Raw genomic sequence first — 19104 nt, 5'->3', positions numbered from 1 at the left:
TTAATTATAAATTTTTAGGTTAAAAAGAAAAGTTAAACACCGTATTTTGAGTGTGTTATGCAAAATTCTTATGTTGCAATGAGGTAGAATCAGCTGTTTACGCAATGCATAAAACCTGGCTTACTGCAACTGTTAGTGTTTTTATGTCCTTCTGTCTAACAAAAAACTACTAAATAAATAAATCCAATATATGTAAATCTAGATTTCAGCAAATTAATTTAGCTCCTTGATTATAAATATTGTATAATTTTGTATTGAAGATAAAGATATCCTTTTCAGATAAATTGTTTTACAAGAGGACATATTTCTGTAATTTTTAAGCTAATATTTACAGAATATTAAGATTGTGATTTATGTTCCTTTAAATATGATAGTCTAATTGTTTTAAAAGGTTTAATATAACGAGTTACCCAGTATCCTCCTGTTCTCTCCATTAGCATGGATGACACATTAGATAAACAAGGCTGTACTTGAGGACAGAGTGGCTGCTTCATGCCTCTGCACACCTCGCTGGATTGATTTCCTTTCACATAATTTTTGGCACAGTGACGATAAAAAAGAAGAAAAGAAAAAAAACGCAAGTTTTAGCTTTTACACTTCCCAACCATTAAATTCATTCAGTTTGCTGCAAACTGGCTGTTCTTTAGCTGCATGGTAAAATGTAGGGAGTTCTGCATGAACTTAAAAGCCAGAATCACTAAATGAATGTTTTTCTCTTTTCCCCACATTTCCAACTCACTCCCCCTCTGGACTGAAATCTGACAACATGGTGGTATTATTCATCTCTCTGTGCACTGCACTTTCATGGAAACACCCGATGTAAGTGTTCACTCTGTAGGTGTATGTCATGTTTTTCCATCAACAAGAAGAATGTCCTCTGGGGGACATTACTCACCAAGCAGAGTGGCTACAAGGCCAAAGGGTCAGTCCAGCCCACACATGATGCAACAGCGCCATCTCCAGGCATGGCATCTGCAGAACATCACTTTCAGTCCATTCGTGGAGTCATTTGGAATTTTGTTTTCCTCATCAAAAAACAATTTGAATTAATCTTGTTTCTATAATTGAAATAAAATGATTAAAAGTCACAATTAGTAGTGTGCGCCTATAATAGTGCTTTCATCTGGGAGTCAAATGCATGGTGAAAGTGAGTCAAAAATACATACAAAAAAGGAACAATGTAGTAACACATCAAAGTATCTTAAAAAGAAACTTAGAAACTGGAACTTGCCATTTGTATTACTGCTATCTTTATTATCTAAACTTGCAAGAGGGAGGTTAGTTAGAGGCTTCAGCTTTCTAAGGTAATTACCATCGATCCTGAGGGATATTCATTTTGGATGTGCAGTAGTTTAACTCCACAAAGCAAGGCACTGTTGATTTAAGCACATTTTTTTTAAGTGGGCGTGTATTTACTCTAAACCTCCTCACATAGAGTTCTGATCAGTTTAAACTGATAAAGGGGACTCCCCATAGCAACGGGTATAATAAACAACGTCTCCTTGCCAGTGTACTGTTTGTTCTCACCATGCATCTCAAAATGATTGTTTGACTGTTCATAACCAGGACAGCACGGCAGTTGGCACTGTGGACTAAGTAAGAAGTAATAAGGTCCTGGTTTGCCTCTAGCAGCCAGCTGGGGCCTTCCTGTGTAGAGTTTGCATGTTCACCCTCTTCCCTGCATGTTTTCTCCAGCTTCCTCTTACAGTCCAAAGACATGCACATAGGTGTTAATGGGACTGTGAATGGCTGTCTCCCTATGTCGGGGATAAGTTCACCCGGAGTTGGGTAAGTGGAAAAAGTAGATGGATGTTCATGTCCACTTTGTAGAGCCAAAGCAACATCTTTTTTTTTTTTTTATAGAGTGAATATGCAGAATGATTAGTATCTGTATATATTTGTGGGTGGTTACATGATACAGATCATACTTTATTGGTCACTCCATCTTTAAGTGCAATGTGAAGAAGTATTTCAAATTAGTGTATTAGTGTTACATGATATTATAATAAAAGTCAATTTTTATTGCAGCCTTTTAATCAATAAATGTATAGTACAGATATAGATTCAGAATTTTGACAGTGTGTATAAAAGTGACAGTTTTACAGTAACCATCATACAACAATACATCAATGTGTTTCTTTTTTCTAATTAAAAAAATAGTAATTAATCTTTGTTATAAAAGGTGGTGGCCACTGCTTTTGCATTTTAAAGCCAGAAATGAGGAGACACTTAAACAGAGAGAAGACATTTAAACAGGTGAATTTAGACATGATTGATTATGTGACACTAAGCGGACTTTACTAGGACACAACTAGAAAACACTCAACACTAAACTCAAAACACCAGAGTCTTCGGCTTTTCCCAAGGGAACTCCTTCCTGCCAAAATGACCGTAGCAGGCAGTGGCCTGGTAAATTGGCTTCTTCAATCCCAGCTCTCTGTAAAAGCGAAGTGTTACACTGTTAATAAAAGAATCTCTTATCTTTATCAGATGCAACTAGGACAGACTGCACATACTTCACAATCACTCCAGGCCTCAGATCAAAGTTCTTCTGTACGATCTGCAGCAGCTCATCTTCGTCTCTGTTAGATGTGCCGTAGTGAAACACTGAGATGGAGAGTGGATGGCTCACACCAATAGCATAGGAGATCTTAAGAGCATGGCAGAGTGGACACCAACCATCACACGTTAGGCACAAAAACAGTGACGCGAATAAACAGTGAAATACTTTCTTTACACTTTGATCGCCTTAATACCATTCGATCGTCACCTGAACAAGAGCTCTCCTGCACAGTCCAGCCTTGACAAGTGACTTGGCTACCCAACGTGCTGCATAAGCTCCAGACCGATCTACTTTGGAATAGTCCTTTCCAGAGAAAGCCCCTCCTCCATGCCCACCCCATCCTCCGTAGGTGTCCACTATGATTTTACGTCCTGTGAGTCCCGCATCTCCCTGTTGATGTATAAAAAATGTCAAAGGCATTCATGCCCTCACATCGGATGAAAATCACAATTTCCTCCAAGCTTTAGTCATTCCTAACCTGTGGACCCCCCATAAGGAATTTCCCACTCGGCAGCAGATGGTAGATGGTGTTATCATCTAGGTACTTGGCAGGAATGACAGCCTTCACCACCTTCTCCATCAGGTTGCATCTGATCTCCTCCAGGGTGATGTCAGGACTGTGCTGTACTGAGATCACCACAGTGTGGACACGCAGGGGCTCCATGGCTCCCATGTTGTCTCGATACTCCACAGTGACCTACAGAAGAGAAACCAAAAAGCGGAGAGGGTATAGTTTCATCCATAATATTAAAGGAAAAACACAAAAAAGATGAAGTGTGCAAGATTTTCCTTATGAAAAACCTTACCTGTGATTTGGAGTCTGGCTGTATCCAAGGACACACTCCATTCCGCGACAGCTCCTTCATCCTGTAGTTGAGTTTATGAGCCAGAAGCAGGGTCAACGGCATGCACTCCTCAGTCTCATCTGTGGCATAGCCAAACATCAAGCCCTTAAGGGTGAAAGGCCAGTTACATAAAAGTTTTTGTTTAAATCTTTAAATAGAAGTGATTGCAAATATTTACAAATTATGTCTCTGAAAAATATGAAATGTTTTGCAAATAATATGTTGCTTGGTTTGCCACTTGAATATCTCAACAAATAAGCTTACACAGTCATTCCAAGTAAATGAAACCCTGTAGTCAAGGTAATGCCTTGACCCTCTCTTTCCATATTTTTTATTTAGTGCTAAAAATCAAGTATTTTTCAAACAGTCCTTCGGTGAATACACCATTTAAAAATTCTAAAGGGAGGCGAGGGAGTAGCGCCAATCATCAGTTTATTCACGATTTCTGAAAAACTGGAAATTCCTTGTGGTTACATGATACACACACACACACACACACACACACACATTAATCTCTTATGAATATTATAGCACAAAAATCTAAATAATAATTTACTTAGGAAGAAATATTTCTACTTCATTAAAGAGATCAAAAACAGTAACAGTAACACAAAAATATGCATGAAAGTTGTGATCTCGTTTCTTATGGGTAGTTTTCAGTATTTGAATGTCAAAAGAGTTACAATCAGAATTATGACTTTTTTCAATATTTTCATCTTTAAATTACAAAATTGTTGATTTATGAATTTCCTATGCCTTTGCTGCTGAACCAAAAACATAAAAAAGGGTTAATGTGTTTATTATTGGCCTCCTAATCCTAGCCCCAACTCCAAGCATAAATCCAAAATACTTATTCAAACATGGTGGCTGAAAATCAAATACTGAACCTGGTCCCCTGCACCGATATCCTCCTGATCCCTGCCTTCAAACACACAGTCTGAGATCTCCTCACACTGCGGCTCCAGAGCCACTAGTACATTGCAGGTCTTGTAGTCAAAGCCTGCACATCACAGTTGAAAAAATATCAGCAACACTCTTTGACTCTGACTTTCTGAGTTTCAGTAAAATCACGTAACAAAAGAATACCAGTTCCATCCGTAGTTTACCTTTTGAGGAGTCATCATAGCCAATCTTCTTAATGGTGTTTCGCACCACTGTCTGGAGGTCTACCGTGGCTTTGGATGTTACTTCTCCAACTAGTAAAATCATGCCAGTCTTTGCCACACATTCTGTAACAATTGAAACAAATACTGTGAGCGAGTCTTAGGGAGAAAGGAAGAAGATGAATGTTTGTTATCTGAAACCGCATTTATTTCGTCATCCAAGAGGCACCCAGAAGAAAAATGCTGACCTGAACTTTGATCTAAAAGGCAAACACTGTTTAATTATTAGTTACCAAAGTAGCCTACCTTTGCAGCTACATTCAAAACTAATTGAACTTTATTCACTCTAAAGATCTGTTAGTACTATTAGTTCTAACACATCACAATCTATGCTCCAGCTGCTTATCTCATCATTCACATAACAATAGCAGATGATTTGGAATTTCTATGTTGAATTTCTGACAGAAATCTTACTAAATAGTGAAAATTTGATCACGCCAATCTAATAAAACTGGAAACTTACCACAGGCCACTTTAGAGTCAGGGTCTTGACTTAGGTACGCATCGAGCACAGCATCACTAATCTGATCGCACATTTTATCTGTGAACACAAAATTAGTATGTAAGAAATTCTAATTAGGCAACAATAAAGTAAAATAAAATAAAATAAATACATTCTGCCGATTTATATTCAATTTGAATCCTGACATGTTGGAGAAGGATAATAATATATAAAATATAATAACAATGTTTATTTTTACTAAGCGATGTATTAAAGAAGTGTGGGCCAAAATTCCTCCAGAATGATAAAAAAGTAAGTCATACATTACTTCAAGTAACTGCTAATAAAGGTGATTCTACAAGCTACTTAGTTTGCATCATGGTTGTATACTTACTTACTCATACCAAGAAAACCACTTAACATATTTTCTAAAATGCTGAACCTTTCCAATAAATAATTTTTTTTCTCCTCCCACCTTTTGAGATTATCATGCTTTCTTTTCTTTTTTTCAAAGATGTTTAAAGTATTTTTAGTATTGAAGCTTCAATCTTGTTTAAATATGAAAACTATTTTAAATACATTTTTATGTCACATTTTTGGCAATTTGCCTATTTAATTTCAATTTTGGATTAAATTATATTTCACGCTCTAGTGTTAGTTATCAAAAAAACGTCTTAATTATTTAAGGTTCTCATTTTTTTCATATTTTTAAAATTTTGAATTTAGGATATAAGGATATAATTAAATTATTCTGCCGCAATAATACATTTTTAGAATATTTTAACATTTATATTCTCATTTAACGGAAATAACTGAAGTGTTAATTGATCATCATAATTTGCCCCCAATATCAGTTTTAGGTAAAATGATCTTCCATACACTTGTGTAGCTTGCTAACATCACGGCTGTGGTAAGTGAGTTACAAGGACAGACAATGTATGTGTGCATGTCCAGACATATCCAAGTGTCTCTGATACATCCATGTGTGAATGTCTAGCTGGACATTGTTCGTTACACAGTGAGACATGAGTACAGCACATTAGCCTACCGGAGTGTCCTTCTCCGACAGACTCGGACGTGAACAGGAAAGTCTTCCCGCTGCGGGTTCCGCTACTTGGGTTCATCTTCAGCTCGTCAACAGTCGCTGCAGAAAAGTTGAATTCAGCGCGTCGAAATGAAGCAAAGGGCAATCGTACCGATGTAGGATCGCTTTATAAAGTGAAAGCAGCCTGTGATGTTCGCCGACGCCGATTATATAAAGCAATGATTAACTCTGAAGGTTGAAGATAATTGGGATTTAGAAACTCTAGAAAGCCACTGATGAAACCTTTCATCAGTAGTCACGCAGGAAAACATGATAAATCAGCACACCGTAGAAGTCATTTCCGTTTCAGGATCTGCAAACAGCTGTGATGGCTGAAGAAGGAATGTTTACAAGCTCGGGCAGCCTCAAGATGGCACTGTTGGGACGCATAAGTATTTTCTTTTTTATATTGAACTTGTCACTCCCCACTCCATGTATCTCACAGCTTTGGGCTACAAATGAAGACTTTTCTAGACAACACATTCCCAGCTTCTAAAATTATAATGGAATATATTTAGACTGAGCCACTTAACAGGGCAGGGGCGGATCTACAGGTCCCCACCAGCTGAGCCCCCCCTACATTTACACTTTTATGTCCTTAAACTACTTGTAAAAACGAACTGTTTAAACTTACCTACCTAAAAATCGTCTTTGTTTTCTTAGAAAAGATTATAATAGAATAAATCCTTTTAAAGTGTTTTTGTGGATATTTTGTAGACTCCAGGGGATTTTCACTGCTTCACTGAAGAGGTATGTGCGACACTGCCTAGACCTCTTTGCCCCCCAATGTAAAGTTTTCTAGAGCCCCGTTTTCTAAGATTAATTGTTCATCATGTAATAATAAAACTACAGACAAAACCTTGGTTCTATAAAAGCATGCGCTCCAAAGAGAAATAAACAGAGGCAATTTACTCAAATCTTGTACTGTGTGTAACTCAACTAATTATGAATACTTGCTTGCATTGTGATTGTAGCTGGATAAGCCTATTAAGACCATGGATACAACTTTTTTTTTATTGCTTCATATTAAAGAAAAGAAACATAATGTTTAGTGATGCAAAGACTTGTAATATTAGTTTCTTCTGTAATTTAGGTGTTCAGTATTCACTCTTTTAGCACCTCTCTGGAATTCTACATCTGTCCACCCGATGCCATCAGACTTTGCTCCTCACCTGGTCACCTGATTCACTTATCTGCACTAACCCATGATCTGTAGCCACACCCATTCACACACCTGCTTCCCTTTACCCCCTCAGTTTGCAGTCATACCCATTACTTCATCTGGCAAGTAACCAACCTGTATCTGTCCTCTCTCTTTTAGCCTAAGGCTACCTTTTTTGTACCAGTGACTTCAAGCAAGCCAGCATTGATGCACACTTAAAGATTTGTCTTTATTATTTCCACTTCAGTAATCCACAGCTACTGTTAGTATTTGGCAACCATTCTCCCTCCCAATGATCAGTTCCCACAACTCACACCCAGTACATCCTGAGCTCAGTAAATAGAATTAATGGTTGAATGGCTTCAGTATTTGTGTGTGATTAATGCTTTATTTTTCTTTGACTGCTACACAATCTTCAGTTAGTCCTTGTCCTTTCAGCAGAAAAATGACACACAAATGAACACAAGTGCACACAAACACTACTGTGTTGCACTGTGGGGGAAGAAAGCTGAGACAGCAAAAAAACAAACAAAAAAAAACTGTAAATGAAGCACAATTTGGTGTGAAAAGAAGACATACAAAACCTACACACATAACACATCCAGGCCCACAGGCTAACCCACTGTGTTAATCTAACGGTTATATTGTTAAAATAATGTTCAACTTGTATCCCATATTGCAGCTCTATTTCTGAATCACAAATAAATATAAACATATATATTTTTAATAGCTAAAAAGGTTTAAAGAGTATCTATTGCATTTTATATGAAATGGCTAAAGAGATAAACAAAGCTGCCAAAAGATATGCTGATTGGCAAGAGGCGATACAAAATTACCTATGAGGAACATTATCGATGTTTCCATGACATATTCGATACCAAAGAAGATTTAAAAAGGCAAAGGCCATGCAAAAATTACCAGAAATAGATAAGAAACATTGATGAGACAGCTTACAGACATTGGTAAATAGTGTGTCTTGTGACCTGTTTTATATAACATATTTTCGAAAGTTTTCTAGTAATTACATAAAAAGGGGCTAACCTGCACTAAACCGACACTTGAATATGTTGGAATGAAGCATAATTTCACAATAGAACTTTGAAACTGTCATGTGTGGGCTGCTACACTGGTGAAATAACAAACTGCACAACACAGGATGAGGAAATGAAGTGGAGCAACCGAGTGAATACACCCCTTTATTGCCTTGCAAATATCACTCTGCCGCAAACACAGAGTACTTTGCCCAGACATATCAGCTCAACACTGGCCTGCATTTACCACTCTGACAGCTGATGGTATGTAAACCACACAGAACTAAAAACAGTAGACTCTTATTTACCAGCTTAACTTCAATCTTCTTTGTCTGTAATAACTAAACAGGGTGGCTGTTTTTGCTCTTATGTAGTGATCATATAGCAGCCTAGTTCCTCAAAAGCAGGAAATGAAAGTACTGCATGTTCATGTTCAACTAAATTTAGTTCTCTCTGGTGATGGTGACCTGTTCTGGTAAAACAGTGAGACTTTGATTGAGGCAACTGTTAGTTAATAAGTAACTGTGAAGAGGTGCAACCTTCAGGAAACGTTTGTCCAGCTTTTGCTGTATGACCCGAAACACAGATCTCTATGTTTGTTTATTAAATTAGTTGGACTGAACTCGTCTGAAGATTTCCTTTTTTTGTTCGAAGCTGAGTTTTGCTGTTTTGACCAGGAAACAGTGCTGCTATGGTAAGTCGATGCTATTTTTAGACTATAACTTCATTTTTGCCTAATATACTGCTCTTTTATTGATGACTGAGGGTGACTTGATGTCAATCTTGACATTATTGAACAATCCTGTGTCAAAATTTTGTAGCAAAATTTACTTTGTGACAATGGTGCTCATCTGGCAGTAACACAGGCCTTGGTAGACTTACCGACACTTGACAGCACTTTTTCCTGTTAGCACAGTTGCAGGAAGTAATGTTTGATTCTTAGAAATAACGTATACAGGGACTGTAACACCGCCATTTGCCCGGCAGACCTGTAGTAGCATACACATTGTAGTAAATGTTTGGATAAGGGACCAACAGCACTAAAAGCGAATCAATTTCCACCATTTCTCACAGGCTGACGAACATTCTCAGCCACCTCCCGCTGTTGCGGCCTCTAAGCTTGACCAAGTGCAAGGTCAGGTAAATGAGGTTAAAGTTATTCTGACAGACAACATCAACAAAGTGCTGGAGAGAGGCGACAGATTAGATGATCTGATTGGCAAGACGGATGACCTGCAGGCATCTGTAAGTATCTGATCGTGATAGTGGGGGGGTAAGCTCGAAGCCATTTTATCTTTTATCATACATGAAGAAATTATGTTTAACTGTGCTACAAAGCATATTTATGCTTTTTGTTCATAAAGTAAAGCTTTCAGATACTTTGAGTTTTTTCATGACTTTTGGGGATAGTATGGTATGTTTGTAACTAGACGGGTTAAGATTTAAAAAGAAAAAGAAAATCCTACTCCTGATACATATAGTGATAATAAAATGCATTATTAGACACTGAAGCAGTTTCCCAACCTTTACAGTTTGTCGTCTGATTAGGGAAACTTCCCTAGCAGTTCCCAATTCCCCTATAAACCAGTCCTTTGTTTTCTTTTGCTTTCATTTACAGACCAAATGGGTAAAATAACCCACACATGACACACACATTGCTACCCGTTTCAGCTATTCACCTATGCTCACCCACTTATAAATGTTTTATTGTTACTTTTAGCTAGGATGTTTAAACAGTTATGCATTACTGCTGTCACCCCTTTACTTTAGTATCTATTTCACCTCAATTATTTATATATGTATGGTAACTTGTTCTCACTAGATACTTAATATTTTAGTACTTAATGCACATTTACATCTTTGCAATACATGTAACCATCCTTGGGCAATAAAGATTCAGTTTGTTCTTCTAATATTTTAGGGTTCCTGTTTTAATTATCCATTCATCATTCTTCATCACTTTGTAATCACTTAATCAGAAACCCTCGTGTTCATCTCTAAAACTTGCAAATGGTTTATGCTTTATAGCAGCGGTCCCCAACCTTTTTTGCCTCACAGACCGGTTTATGCCCGACAATATTTTCACGGACCGGCCTTTAAGGTGTCGCAGATAAATACAACAAAATATAACTAGTACCGGTACCAAAAAAAAGATTTATTCATAACACACGTGAAAAGACCCAAGAAATCCGAGTTAACGATTAAAACGATAACAAAATAACGCTGAAAACCGATAAAAACCCTGAAAACCATACATTTCACACCTGAGCCTCAACTCTCGCGGCCCGGTACCAAACGACTCACGGACCGGTACCGGTCCGAGGCCCGGGGGCTGGGGACCGCTGCTTTATAGGGCTTCTGGAGATTGCTCGTCTTTAAACGACGCATGTGCTTCCTCAAATATCAGGGTTTAATTTGGCAGTTTTTCTTTTCAGGCTGACTCATTCCAGAGAACATCCACGAGGGTGGCCAGAAAATACTGGTGGAAAAATGTTAAAATGATGATCCTAATCGGTGTGATTGTGCTGATCATCATCATCCTCATCATCCTTGCTGCCACAAAAGTTATATAAATTCCACGTTTACCCACTCAAGGCTGAAAGCTACAAACATGGCGCTTACTGGCATTTGAATTGCTCTTGCAAGTGATCACTTCAGCTTAAGCAAAGACATGTAAATTCAAAGGGCTAATGACTGTTGATTATGTTATTTTGTGACAACATAATGTGAAAAAGAAATTGAGAGCAGCAGAGATTGAAGTGATATCAAGTTAGCTGAAATACTTTAACACTCCAACAGTCTTACACGTGTGACATAAAACCACTCTATTAATGGAACAGAAATTCAAATGAGTGTTTATTTTTATTTGTCGCATTTCTTCATGTCCAATACACTGTATATATATTGTATGTTTATGACTGTCAAACTCTGTAATAACATATTTAATATATGACTGATGACTAAAGATAATAAATTGTAATAACACATTTTGTATCTTTGCTACCACATTACTGAATATGTGAGTGATTTGTTCCAACCAATGTTACATTTCAGTCATGGAATATATGAAGCAATTCACAAGTTAGCATTTGGACATAAGTACAAAAAACGAAGGGATGAAAGCAAACTGATCAAACGTTGCAGCAATCTAAACAAATGCAAAACAATGAAATACTCAGTAGGTATAGAAGAAAATGTACTGTAGGTCACGGTGTTCTTCAATTACTGTCTTACAACTAGCTAAGTAATCTTTGCTGGATACCATCATCTCTCTGGCCAACACTCCACCAGCGCACGGTAGACTTTCATCACTCTGAAACCTATGAAAAACAAACAACAACAAATCAGCTATAGACAAACAAAGAGGGTAAGATTGCAAAACAATAGGAATCCCCTGTGTTTATAATGTCCAATGTAATAAAAAAAACTATAAGAAAAAAAACAAACTGATTATTTTAACATATTACATAAAAAGTTAGAAAGTTAAGCTAGAGATCTTGAAGTGCATTAAATTGAAGAAGTCAAAGCCAAAATACTAAATGGAAGAAATGTTCAGATTGGTCAAAAATACACATTAAAGAAAGCATTACATGCAAATTTTCTGGAGATGTAGTGACACTTTGATTCTTCTCATTTTACCAAAGGTTATAAAGAGGAAAATTTGTTACAGGAAAATTAACAAAAGGAGGAGCCTTTTCCATCGCTGTGAGTAACACAAAACAGAACAATACATGTACACAAATTAAAGCACTTTATCCCCCAGCACAGTAGAGTCCAAATACGAACCAGGTTTTAGCTCATGGACTACTGGCTACAAGAGCTAAATAAAGAAACAAGCATTTTAATTAAGATTAGGGATGCATATATTAACATTAGGAACTGGAAAGTCCAGAGAAAGCTGTATGTATCCTTTAAAAAACAAAGTTATTTTTTCAGATTTATAATTATTACTTGTGGGGGAGTAAGGGCCTGTAAAAAATGACAATTACATGTGTATATTTTACGTTTTACATTACAAACAATTGCAAAGAAATTAAAAAATGGAAAGAAAGATGACAAAGCTGGACGTGTCCCATATTTGTTTAGTTTAGAAATGCTGATACAGGATGTTGGAAGACCATACCAAATGGCAGCATTCGAGAGCGTATGCTTCTCATACCCGGTCCGCATTGAGCGGGCCCTGAGAGTATCTGGGAGTCAGCTCATGGCCTGCAAGGAAGCTCCGCTGGCAGGTACAAACAAGGTATGTCAGAGTTAGGAGACAACATACTTCCTTCTGTTTCCTTGCACATCCTTAACTTTGGCATCCATTTACTGTAGTAGCAGTACATTACCTGTTAACTTTACAGTTTAAAAAAAAAGAGAAGATGCAAAAGAGGCAGCAGAAGCCGGCTGTTAAAATAATCGCCACAAGAGCGTAGCCTCTATGTTACCACTACTGTAAAGCACTTGAGGGTGCTGAGAAAAAGAAATTTATGGAGGAAATTATGCATAATGTTACCAAACATCAAAGTAAATATAAAACTACTTTAAGTTTAAAAGCAAAAAAGTATATATGTACTGTTACATACCTATTTCAAGAGGAGGGTTTCCCCTATTAATACGGCTTGTAACTGTTCGTGTGACCACCACGCCGTGGCGACTTGCCATAACCACCAGATTGATCTATACATGTGAACAAAGTGGGAATTTCACATGTTTGTATTGTTTCAAAAGTAGAACAAAACTGGCCGTAAAACTATACTCACTGTTGTAGTCACCATAGCCATAATAGTTGTTGTAACCAGAGTAATCATAGCCACCATATCCTCCATAGCCTTGATTACCGTAACCATAGTTGCCATAATTTCCATAGCCTTGATTCCAGTAGTTGCCATAACCCTGGTTCCAGTTTTGATTTGGGCCTGAAATTAAAACAAAAAACAGACAGCAAGTTGACATAAACTGACCTCTGTTTCAAGCTAAAAATGAAACCTCAGCCTCTATTATTAAATCAGACTGTTAGACTGAGAGCAGACTTAACTGGTAACTTTGTGATTTACATCCCAGAAATGTAAATCAGTTAAATTACTGTTTTACCATCACATTTACATAACAAGTCTAACAGAGGAGAAAGCTTTGTTATCTTTAAGAATAGAAAATACTTTACAGTTTGTACAAGTAAGCTTTATAAATATTTTTACCTGCAAGAAGTTATGCAAAACCATTACTGTAGTCTACACTCACCGCCTCTTCCCCGAGACCTAGATGAATATCCTCCTCTGCCGCCCCAATACTGCTGCTGCTGGTACTGCTCCTTAGACATCGCCACTTTTATTTCACACTATAAGAAATTACCAGATTGAGTCAAATTAAGGTCCCATAATTCACCACTTTAAGACAAATTCACATTAGTCTCCCATGTTCGTACACATTTTAGTTATTTATACATATATATTGTTACGGGTTCAAAATATTGGAGATGGATACAAGAGGAAAACCAAAATAACAACACTGGTCCGGCTGGGTTGAGTCAAACGATGATTTTAATGAACACACGCGTGGGAGATGGGACACTGTACGCAGCACCAGATCTCAAAATGGTGGAGCATTGCTCAAACTCTTATAGCCTCTAGTGGCCCCCACCTAGTCATAAAAGCCTAAACATTGACATTCTTTCTCTCACACGGCGCCTAAGCTATGACCTTGGCTCCCTGTTTATCTGCTCCTGCTGGGATGGGGCAGAAAACCTCTCCGGTATGTTCTGTTCTCTTCTAATCAGACAAATAAGATCAAGACTCTCTGAAAACAGTATTTCTTATAACTCATCCATATAATGCATCATAAAACAATATCATTCATTCACAATAAATCAGCAGTCTAATGTAATCCAAATCAGTTTAACAAATGTAATAGTTATCACCTTCTTCTAATTCAGGAGAATAATGCAAACTAAAACTACATAATATTTCATAATTTCATAATCTTTAATTAGGGGTATAACATGACATAAGGTATTATTATAATCCCACAATATATATATACATACATATATATATATATATATATATATATATATATATATATATATATATATATATATATATATATATATATATATATATATATATATATATATATATATATATATATATATATATATATATATATATATATATATATATATATATATATAGATATAGATATGTATACGTGTGTGTGTGTGTGCGTGGTTTTGAGCTCCATTTCAATTACGTTCCAATTTCAGTGTCTGTAGCTTTAAATTAAATTTGGATTGGTTCTGCATCCGCCCCTTTAAAGAAGGGTCTGTGAGTGACAGTCAGAAGCAGCCAATAGGAGCAGCCCAGCTCATTCAGTAGACTATACTGCTGTCAAAACAGACCAGAATGAGACACTCTGTAGCTTCCAACTTTCTCCCTGCGCACCAGCCTTACTTTAAAATACAGCCAAATTCTCTGCATGGTCTTTGTTTTTTGACATATATAAATGCAGAGTTTGTCAAACAAGGTGCTGCAGTTACAAAAATCTGAATTTCATTGGTGGAGAGCAGCCTCTTGGTAAACAGCTCTCAGTAAGTACTGGACCACATTAAAGTCAATGTTTCAAAGTAGTTCTCTTGCCTGACAACAGAAACCAAAAAAAGTACCCATGAGTGCACAGTTATTGTAAATTTGAATGAGTACAGAGATTAGAAAAGAAGCAAACAGATGTAAATGCTAACAGAAAGCCAGATGAGTTTAAGTGCACTGAAGCACATAAAGTAACACCCACCCAGTACTTTTTAAAAGGTTACTAATCTGTCTGTAAAAATTCCACAAAGTCACTGTCATTCTTCAGCATTTCTTTTTCCCCAGAGCTTTCACACGCAATCTGTGTATACAGTCAAAGCTAACAATTATGTTAGCCACATTATCTACATTTGAAAAGAACAGGGCTGTCCTACTTCTGCAGGAACACTGTTACAGTAATCCACCAAGTATTCAGTTCTGAATTTTTTTAATTTTGTGATTTCTCAGTCATATTTATAGTATTATCATCGCTTTAGTTGCTGTCACGTAGCCCTTTATGATATTTTACCAGAGAAGTTCTCTTTTTAAAGCCACATGACTTTTATTGACAAAAATCCCACTACCCTACACTGGAGAACAGGACGTTGCTGTGTGGCTCTGGTGTTTAACACCTTATTTTTATTCATAATATCATGTTAAAACACCAAAGTCACACAAACGAACCTTTTGATATAGCAGTAAAGCAACAGGTTGCTCTGTGATAGAAAATTTATAAGTGGAGTCTGGCTGCTTTGATAAGACAATGAGAGTGGCCTCAGTTCGGAAAAACTGGCAGTTTTTTTTTTAATTAATGTATTAATAATTCATTTATTTAGTTGTAGTAGAGATAGGAAGTTAGGGAGAGACTGAGTGAGAGAAGACACGCAGCTTTTCAACATATGTATCGCAGACTTTTTTCTACATATAAAAAAAATTCTGAAAAATAAAAATACATAATATAGGACCTAAGGTTAAAAAAAAGGGACTGTACCTTGCTTAATCCAATATTGTGGTACTTTTTTTCCATGATCTTCTTTACTGGCTCCTCCTCCTTGAATGTGATGAAACAGAAGCCTCTCCTTTTGTTTGTTTTGTTCTCCATGGGAAGCTCAACGGACTCCACCTGTTCACATTAAGACATAATTTAATGGACAAATAGGAGCCCTGCAGAGCCACACAGAACAAGTGGGGAAAAAGATCAGGAGATTTAAAACAAAATCTAATTTTCATAAGTCACAAACCTCTCCAAAGGCACCAAAATACTCTCTGACTTTCTCTTCAGGAGTGTCCGGAGAGAGGCCACCAACAAAGATCTTCTTTACTGGCTCCTTGCTCTTCATGGCCTTGGCTTTTTTGGGGTCAATGACCTTCCCATTAAGTTTATGTTCTTTCTGTGAGGCAACCTGTAAAGCAATATAGACAATTGACAAAAATTTACATACGTGAATATTTCATCTTTCATCTTGATTTAGCGGAATGGATGTTTGATTGTTTGGGCATCATTGAGACCAAACTTTTATTATATGTTTTATTCATAAACCGCGCAGTACTGTAGTTACATTCATTCTAATTTAAGTCTGTATGACAGGCCAAAAAGGCCAAAAATGAATTTTTTCTGCTAATCATTAAATAAAACTGAAAAAAACCCCACCCACACAGACATGAAGCTGCACAATCACAGCAAGTTCATGTCTGTTAGAAAAGTAAATTCACTGGTAATTAAAAAAAACACATCCACTTATGGGAACAGGATAATACCTTATCAACACTTTCAGGTTCTTTGAAGAGCACAAACCCAAAACCCCTTGACCGTCCAGTCATGGGGTCCAGCTTTAACGTGCAGTCTACAACTTCCCCAAACTTTGAAAAGTAATCTTTCAGGTCCTTCTTAGTCGTGTCCCAGCTGAGGCCTCCAACAAACATCTTCCTGTTGACAAATCACACAAAAATAAGCAGGTGGTGTCTATGTGTGCAGACTACTTTATAAGACATCTATGCAAGCTTCTTTAAACAGCTGGGCTGCTCAAAGGTCCCCTCATTTGCTATAAGTAATCTATGTAACTTGCTTAATAAGTAATTTATCATCAATTTACATCCGGATAATACAATATCAAACACAGCAGATCCTCCATTCATTAGGTGACTAATGAGGACCTGATTTCATCTTTTATGTGCATCCAAAATGTGAACACATACAAGGGTTTTTCCGAACTCAAAATGGGCCTTCACATATAAACATGTTTTGTCCATATTAAAATAGAGCAAAGAGTCTGTTACCTTTCTTAACAGAAGCCTGTGAACATCTTCCTGTTGTTTGTGACCATTTGATAAAGAGAAATGTATTTATTCTTGAGTAAATTCAACTATAATCATAAAACGGGGGGTAATTGTTTTGTGATTTTACAGTGATGGTGATTTTTAAATGGTGGAAGTCCGAAACCCCTTTCTATAACAGAATCAGAATACTTTATTGCACAGAAAACCATGCATATAAATCCACCAGTGAAGTACTGTAGACCTGCAACCAACCAGTTAGCAAGAAAGATGGTTTTGTTTACAACTGCAGTGAAAAAATGTTAAGATATTCCCTAAATTGAACCTGTTCTAATTCTTTTTAATTAAGGGATTCAGTGACCATGTTGATATAAAAGCACTGTGACTCACAGCCTTTTCTAAAAAGGGAAACAAAAATCCTGCACTGTAATGTATGCTCTTCATACAATTTTGGAACCATTAGCTCCACTAATGATTGATATTGCCAACACTTGAACATTTGCTAATTATTAGCCAATATCCATGAATAGTAACCTAACGCAATCTTCCTCTTTTTGCTGCTCCCATTAGGCGTCGTTAAAACGGATAATCTGCCTATACTTCACCCTATTCTTGGCATCATCTTCTGTCACACCACAGCACAATAACAAACCAATACTCTGTACATGCATCTGTACTTTGATTTTCTGAACAACTGGCAAAGCTGTTTTTCTTAACAGAAAACTGAAAATAATAACAAATATTCAAAATAAATGATATTCGAAAATATCACTTATTTTAGTGTAACATATCCTTTTAAAACCCAAGCTTTTAAAATAGCAAACCGGTAACACTCAAACACCTCGGAAATCGTTCTAGTGTAATGTTTAGTTTATGAATGCAGTATGAATGCAGAAGTAGTACCCAACAATAACAATGCCAGGTCCTGCAAAAATCCGGTCCTGCAGCTACAGCATCTTTTCGATTATCAACTGAGATCAACAGTGAACCTGAGTCTAGCCACCCTTCATCATCACCATACCCTTCATCCTCCTCGTTTTTACTGGCGTCGATCCTTGATCCTTCGGCCTCGCCCCCCATAAGGCCACAGTCCCCCGCTGCTGACATCGGGTCGTCACTGTTCGCCTCTCCATCCTCCTCCATTCTCATCATGTTCGGGTCGTCGCTTAATTCATAATCGTCCGACATGTTTCGGCTTTTTCTGGAACAAGTCTTAAACTAAAGCTTCACCCCTAAAGGGCTCTGAAATCCAAGCTACGTCAGATATCTCTGCTGGAGCTAAGCTAACGGTCTGGCTTCTGTCAGCTGATGACAGGCTAGTAGCTGGCTAATATTTTGATATCATATGCTGTTAAATAAAATGTCTGTCGCTAGTTAGAACAAGCTAACTGGTTAGGTTACGTGAATCCAATGTGGGGTTAGTATGAAATTGGAGAAAACACCGCTCGGTATGAAAAAAAAATTAGGTTGAGTTACGATAATATTGAGAGGTGACTTATGAGCGTCGCTTTGTTTTCGTCGCCGTCATTTCTTCTTCGTCGGTTAAAACCGGCTGACAAACCGACGTGAAAGCTAGACCGCCCCCCTCTTTATGTAACAAATAGTACATTTTCGGCTTAATTTCCTCTTTTTTGTGGAGCAGTTTGCAAACTACAGATGAAAAAGAGGAAGTAATTGAGGCAAAAATAAGGAACTGAGCAAAGTAAACAGAAAAATACTAAAGTAGAATTATGTAAAAGACATTTTTCAGTTAGTAATTTATACTCTGAACAAATCTTTGGTCAATAATACACCAAAGACAAAAAGTAGATTCATCATGATTGATGAATCAAATAACCAACCCACCCATCAGCATGTTATAGAATATCATAAGATGTAGAATCTAAGTCATAAAATTTAATTTAATGACTACAGTACTGTGCAAAAGTCTCACCCCTCATTTATTTATATTTTTCTTCCAAGGAGCCAGACTTTTGTCATTTTTTTAACTAA

The 19104-nt window shown here is 37.0% G+C and overlaps 3 protein-coding genes across 9 annotated transcripts; 1 reads left to right on the top strand and 2 right to left on the bottom strand.

Annotated features, from left to right (window-relative positions):
• Nucleotides 1–2016: 2016 nt before the first annotated feature.
• mat2al (methionine adenosyltransferase II, alpha-like) lies at nt 2017–6543 on the bottom strand. The gene is made up of 9 exons (XM_031734357.2): nt 6062–6543; nt 5035–5112; nt 4515–4637; nt 4296–4408; nt 3370–3513; nt 3042–3260; nt 2771–2953; nt 2517–2650; nt 2017–2437 (listed from the first exon to the last, which is right to left on the bottom strand). The coding sequence occupies exons 1-9, from the start codon at nt 6135–6137 to the stop codon at nt 2335–2337; spliced, it is 1173 nt and encodes a 390-aa protein (XP_031590217.1). The 5' UTR covers nt 6138–6543; the 3' UTR covers nt 2017–2334.
• Nucleotides 6544–8418: 1875 nt separating this feature from the next.
• Nucleotides 8419–11277, top strand: si:ch73-234b20.5 (uncharacterized protein LOC449923 homolog). 3 transcript variants are annotated; one of them, XM_031734335.2, is made up of 4 exons: nt 8435–8554; nt 8903–8984; nt 9365–9535; nt 10726–11277. In XM_031734335.2, the coding sequence occupies exons 2-4, from the start codon at nt 8982–8984 to the stop codon at nt 10861–10863; spliced, it is 312 nt and encodes a 103-aa protein (XP_031590195.1). In that variant the 5' UTR covers nt 8435–8554; nt 8903–8981; the 3' UTR covers nt 10864–11277. The 3 variants fall into 3 exon arrangements, with proteins under 3 accessions (XP_031590197.1, XP_031590195.1, XP_031590196.1); XM_031734336.2 differs by having other exon boundaries at nt 8436–8554; nt 8945–8984; XM_031734337.2 differs by lacking the exon at nt 8903–8984 and having other exon boundaries at nt 8419–8554.
• On the bottom strand, nt 11134–18689 carry hnrnpd (heterogeneous nuclear ribonucleoprotein D). Of its 5 annotated transcripts, XR_004199130.2 has the most exons (9): nt 18134–18689; nt 16597–16765; nt 16080–16241; nt 15830–15961; nt 13517–13613; nt 13039–13194; nt 12862–12955; nt 12414–12515; nt 11134–11610 (listed from the first exon to the last, which is right to left on the bottom strand). XR_004199130.2 is itself a non-coding variant. In XM_031734332.2 (8 exons), the coding sequence occupies exons 1-7, from the start codon at nt 18298–18300 to the stop codon at nt 12888–12890; spliced, it is 951 nt and encodes a 316-aa protein (XP_031590192.1). In that variant the 5' UTR covers nt 18301–18689; the 3' UTR covers nt 11134–12515; nt 12862–12887. The 5 variants fall into 5 exon arrangements, 4 of the variants coding, with proteins under 4 accessions (XP_031590192.1, XP_031590193.1, XP_039471159.1 ...); XM_031734332.2 differs by having other exon boundaries at nt 11134–12515; XM_031734333.2 differs by lacking the exon at nt 12414–12515.
• Nucleotides 18690–19104: the final 415 nt, after the last annotated feature.

Source organism: Oreochromis aureus, linkage group 7 (genome assembly GCF_013358895.1).
Source record: "Oreochromis aureus strain Israel breed Guangdong linkage group 7, ZZ_aureus, whole genome shotgun sequence".
In the NCBI taxonomy this organism is placed as follows: Eukaryota; Metazoa; Chordata; class Actinopteri; order Cichliformes; family Cichlidae; genus Oreochromis; species Oreochromis aureus.
This window is presented reverse-complemented; position numbering and strand designations above follow the sequence as displayed.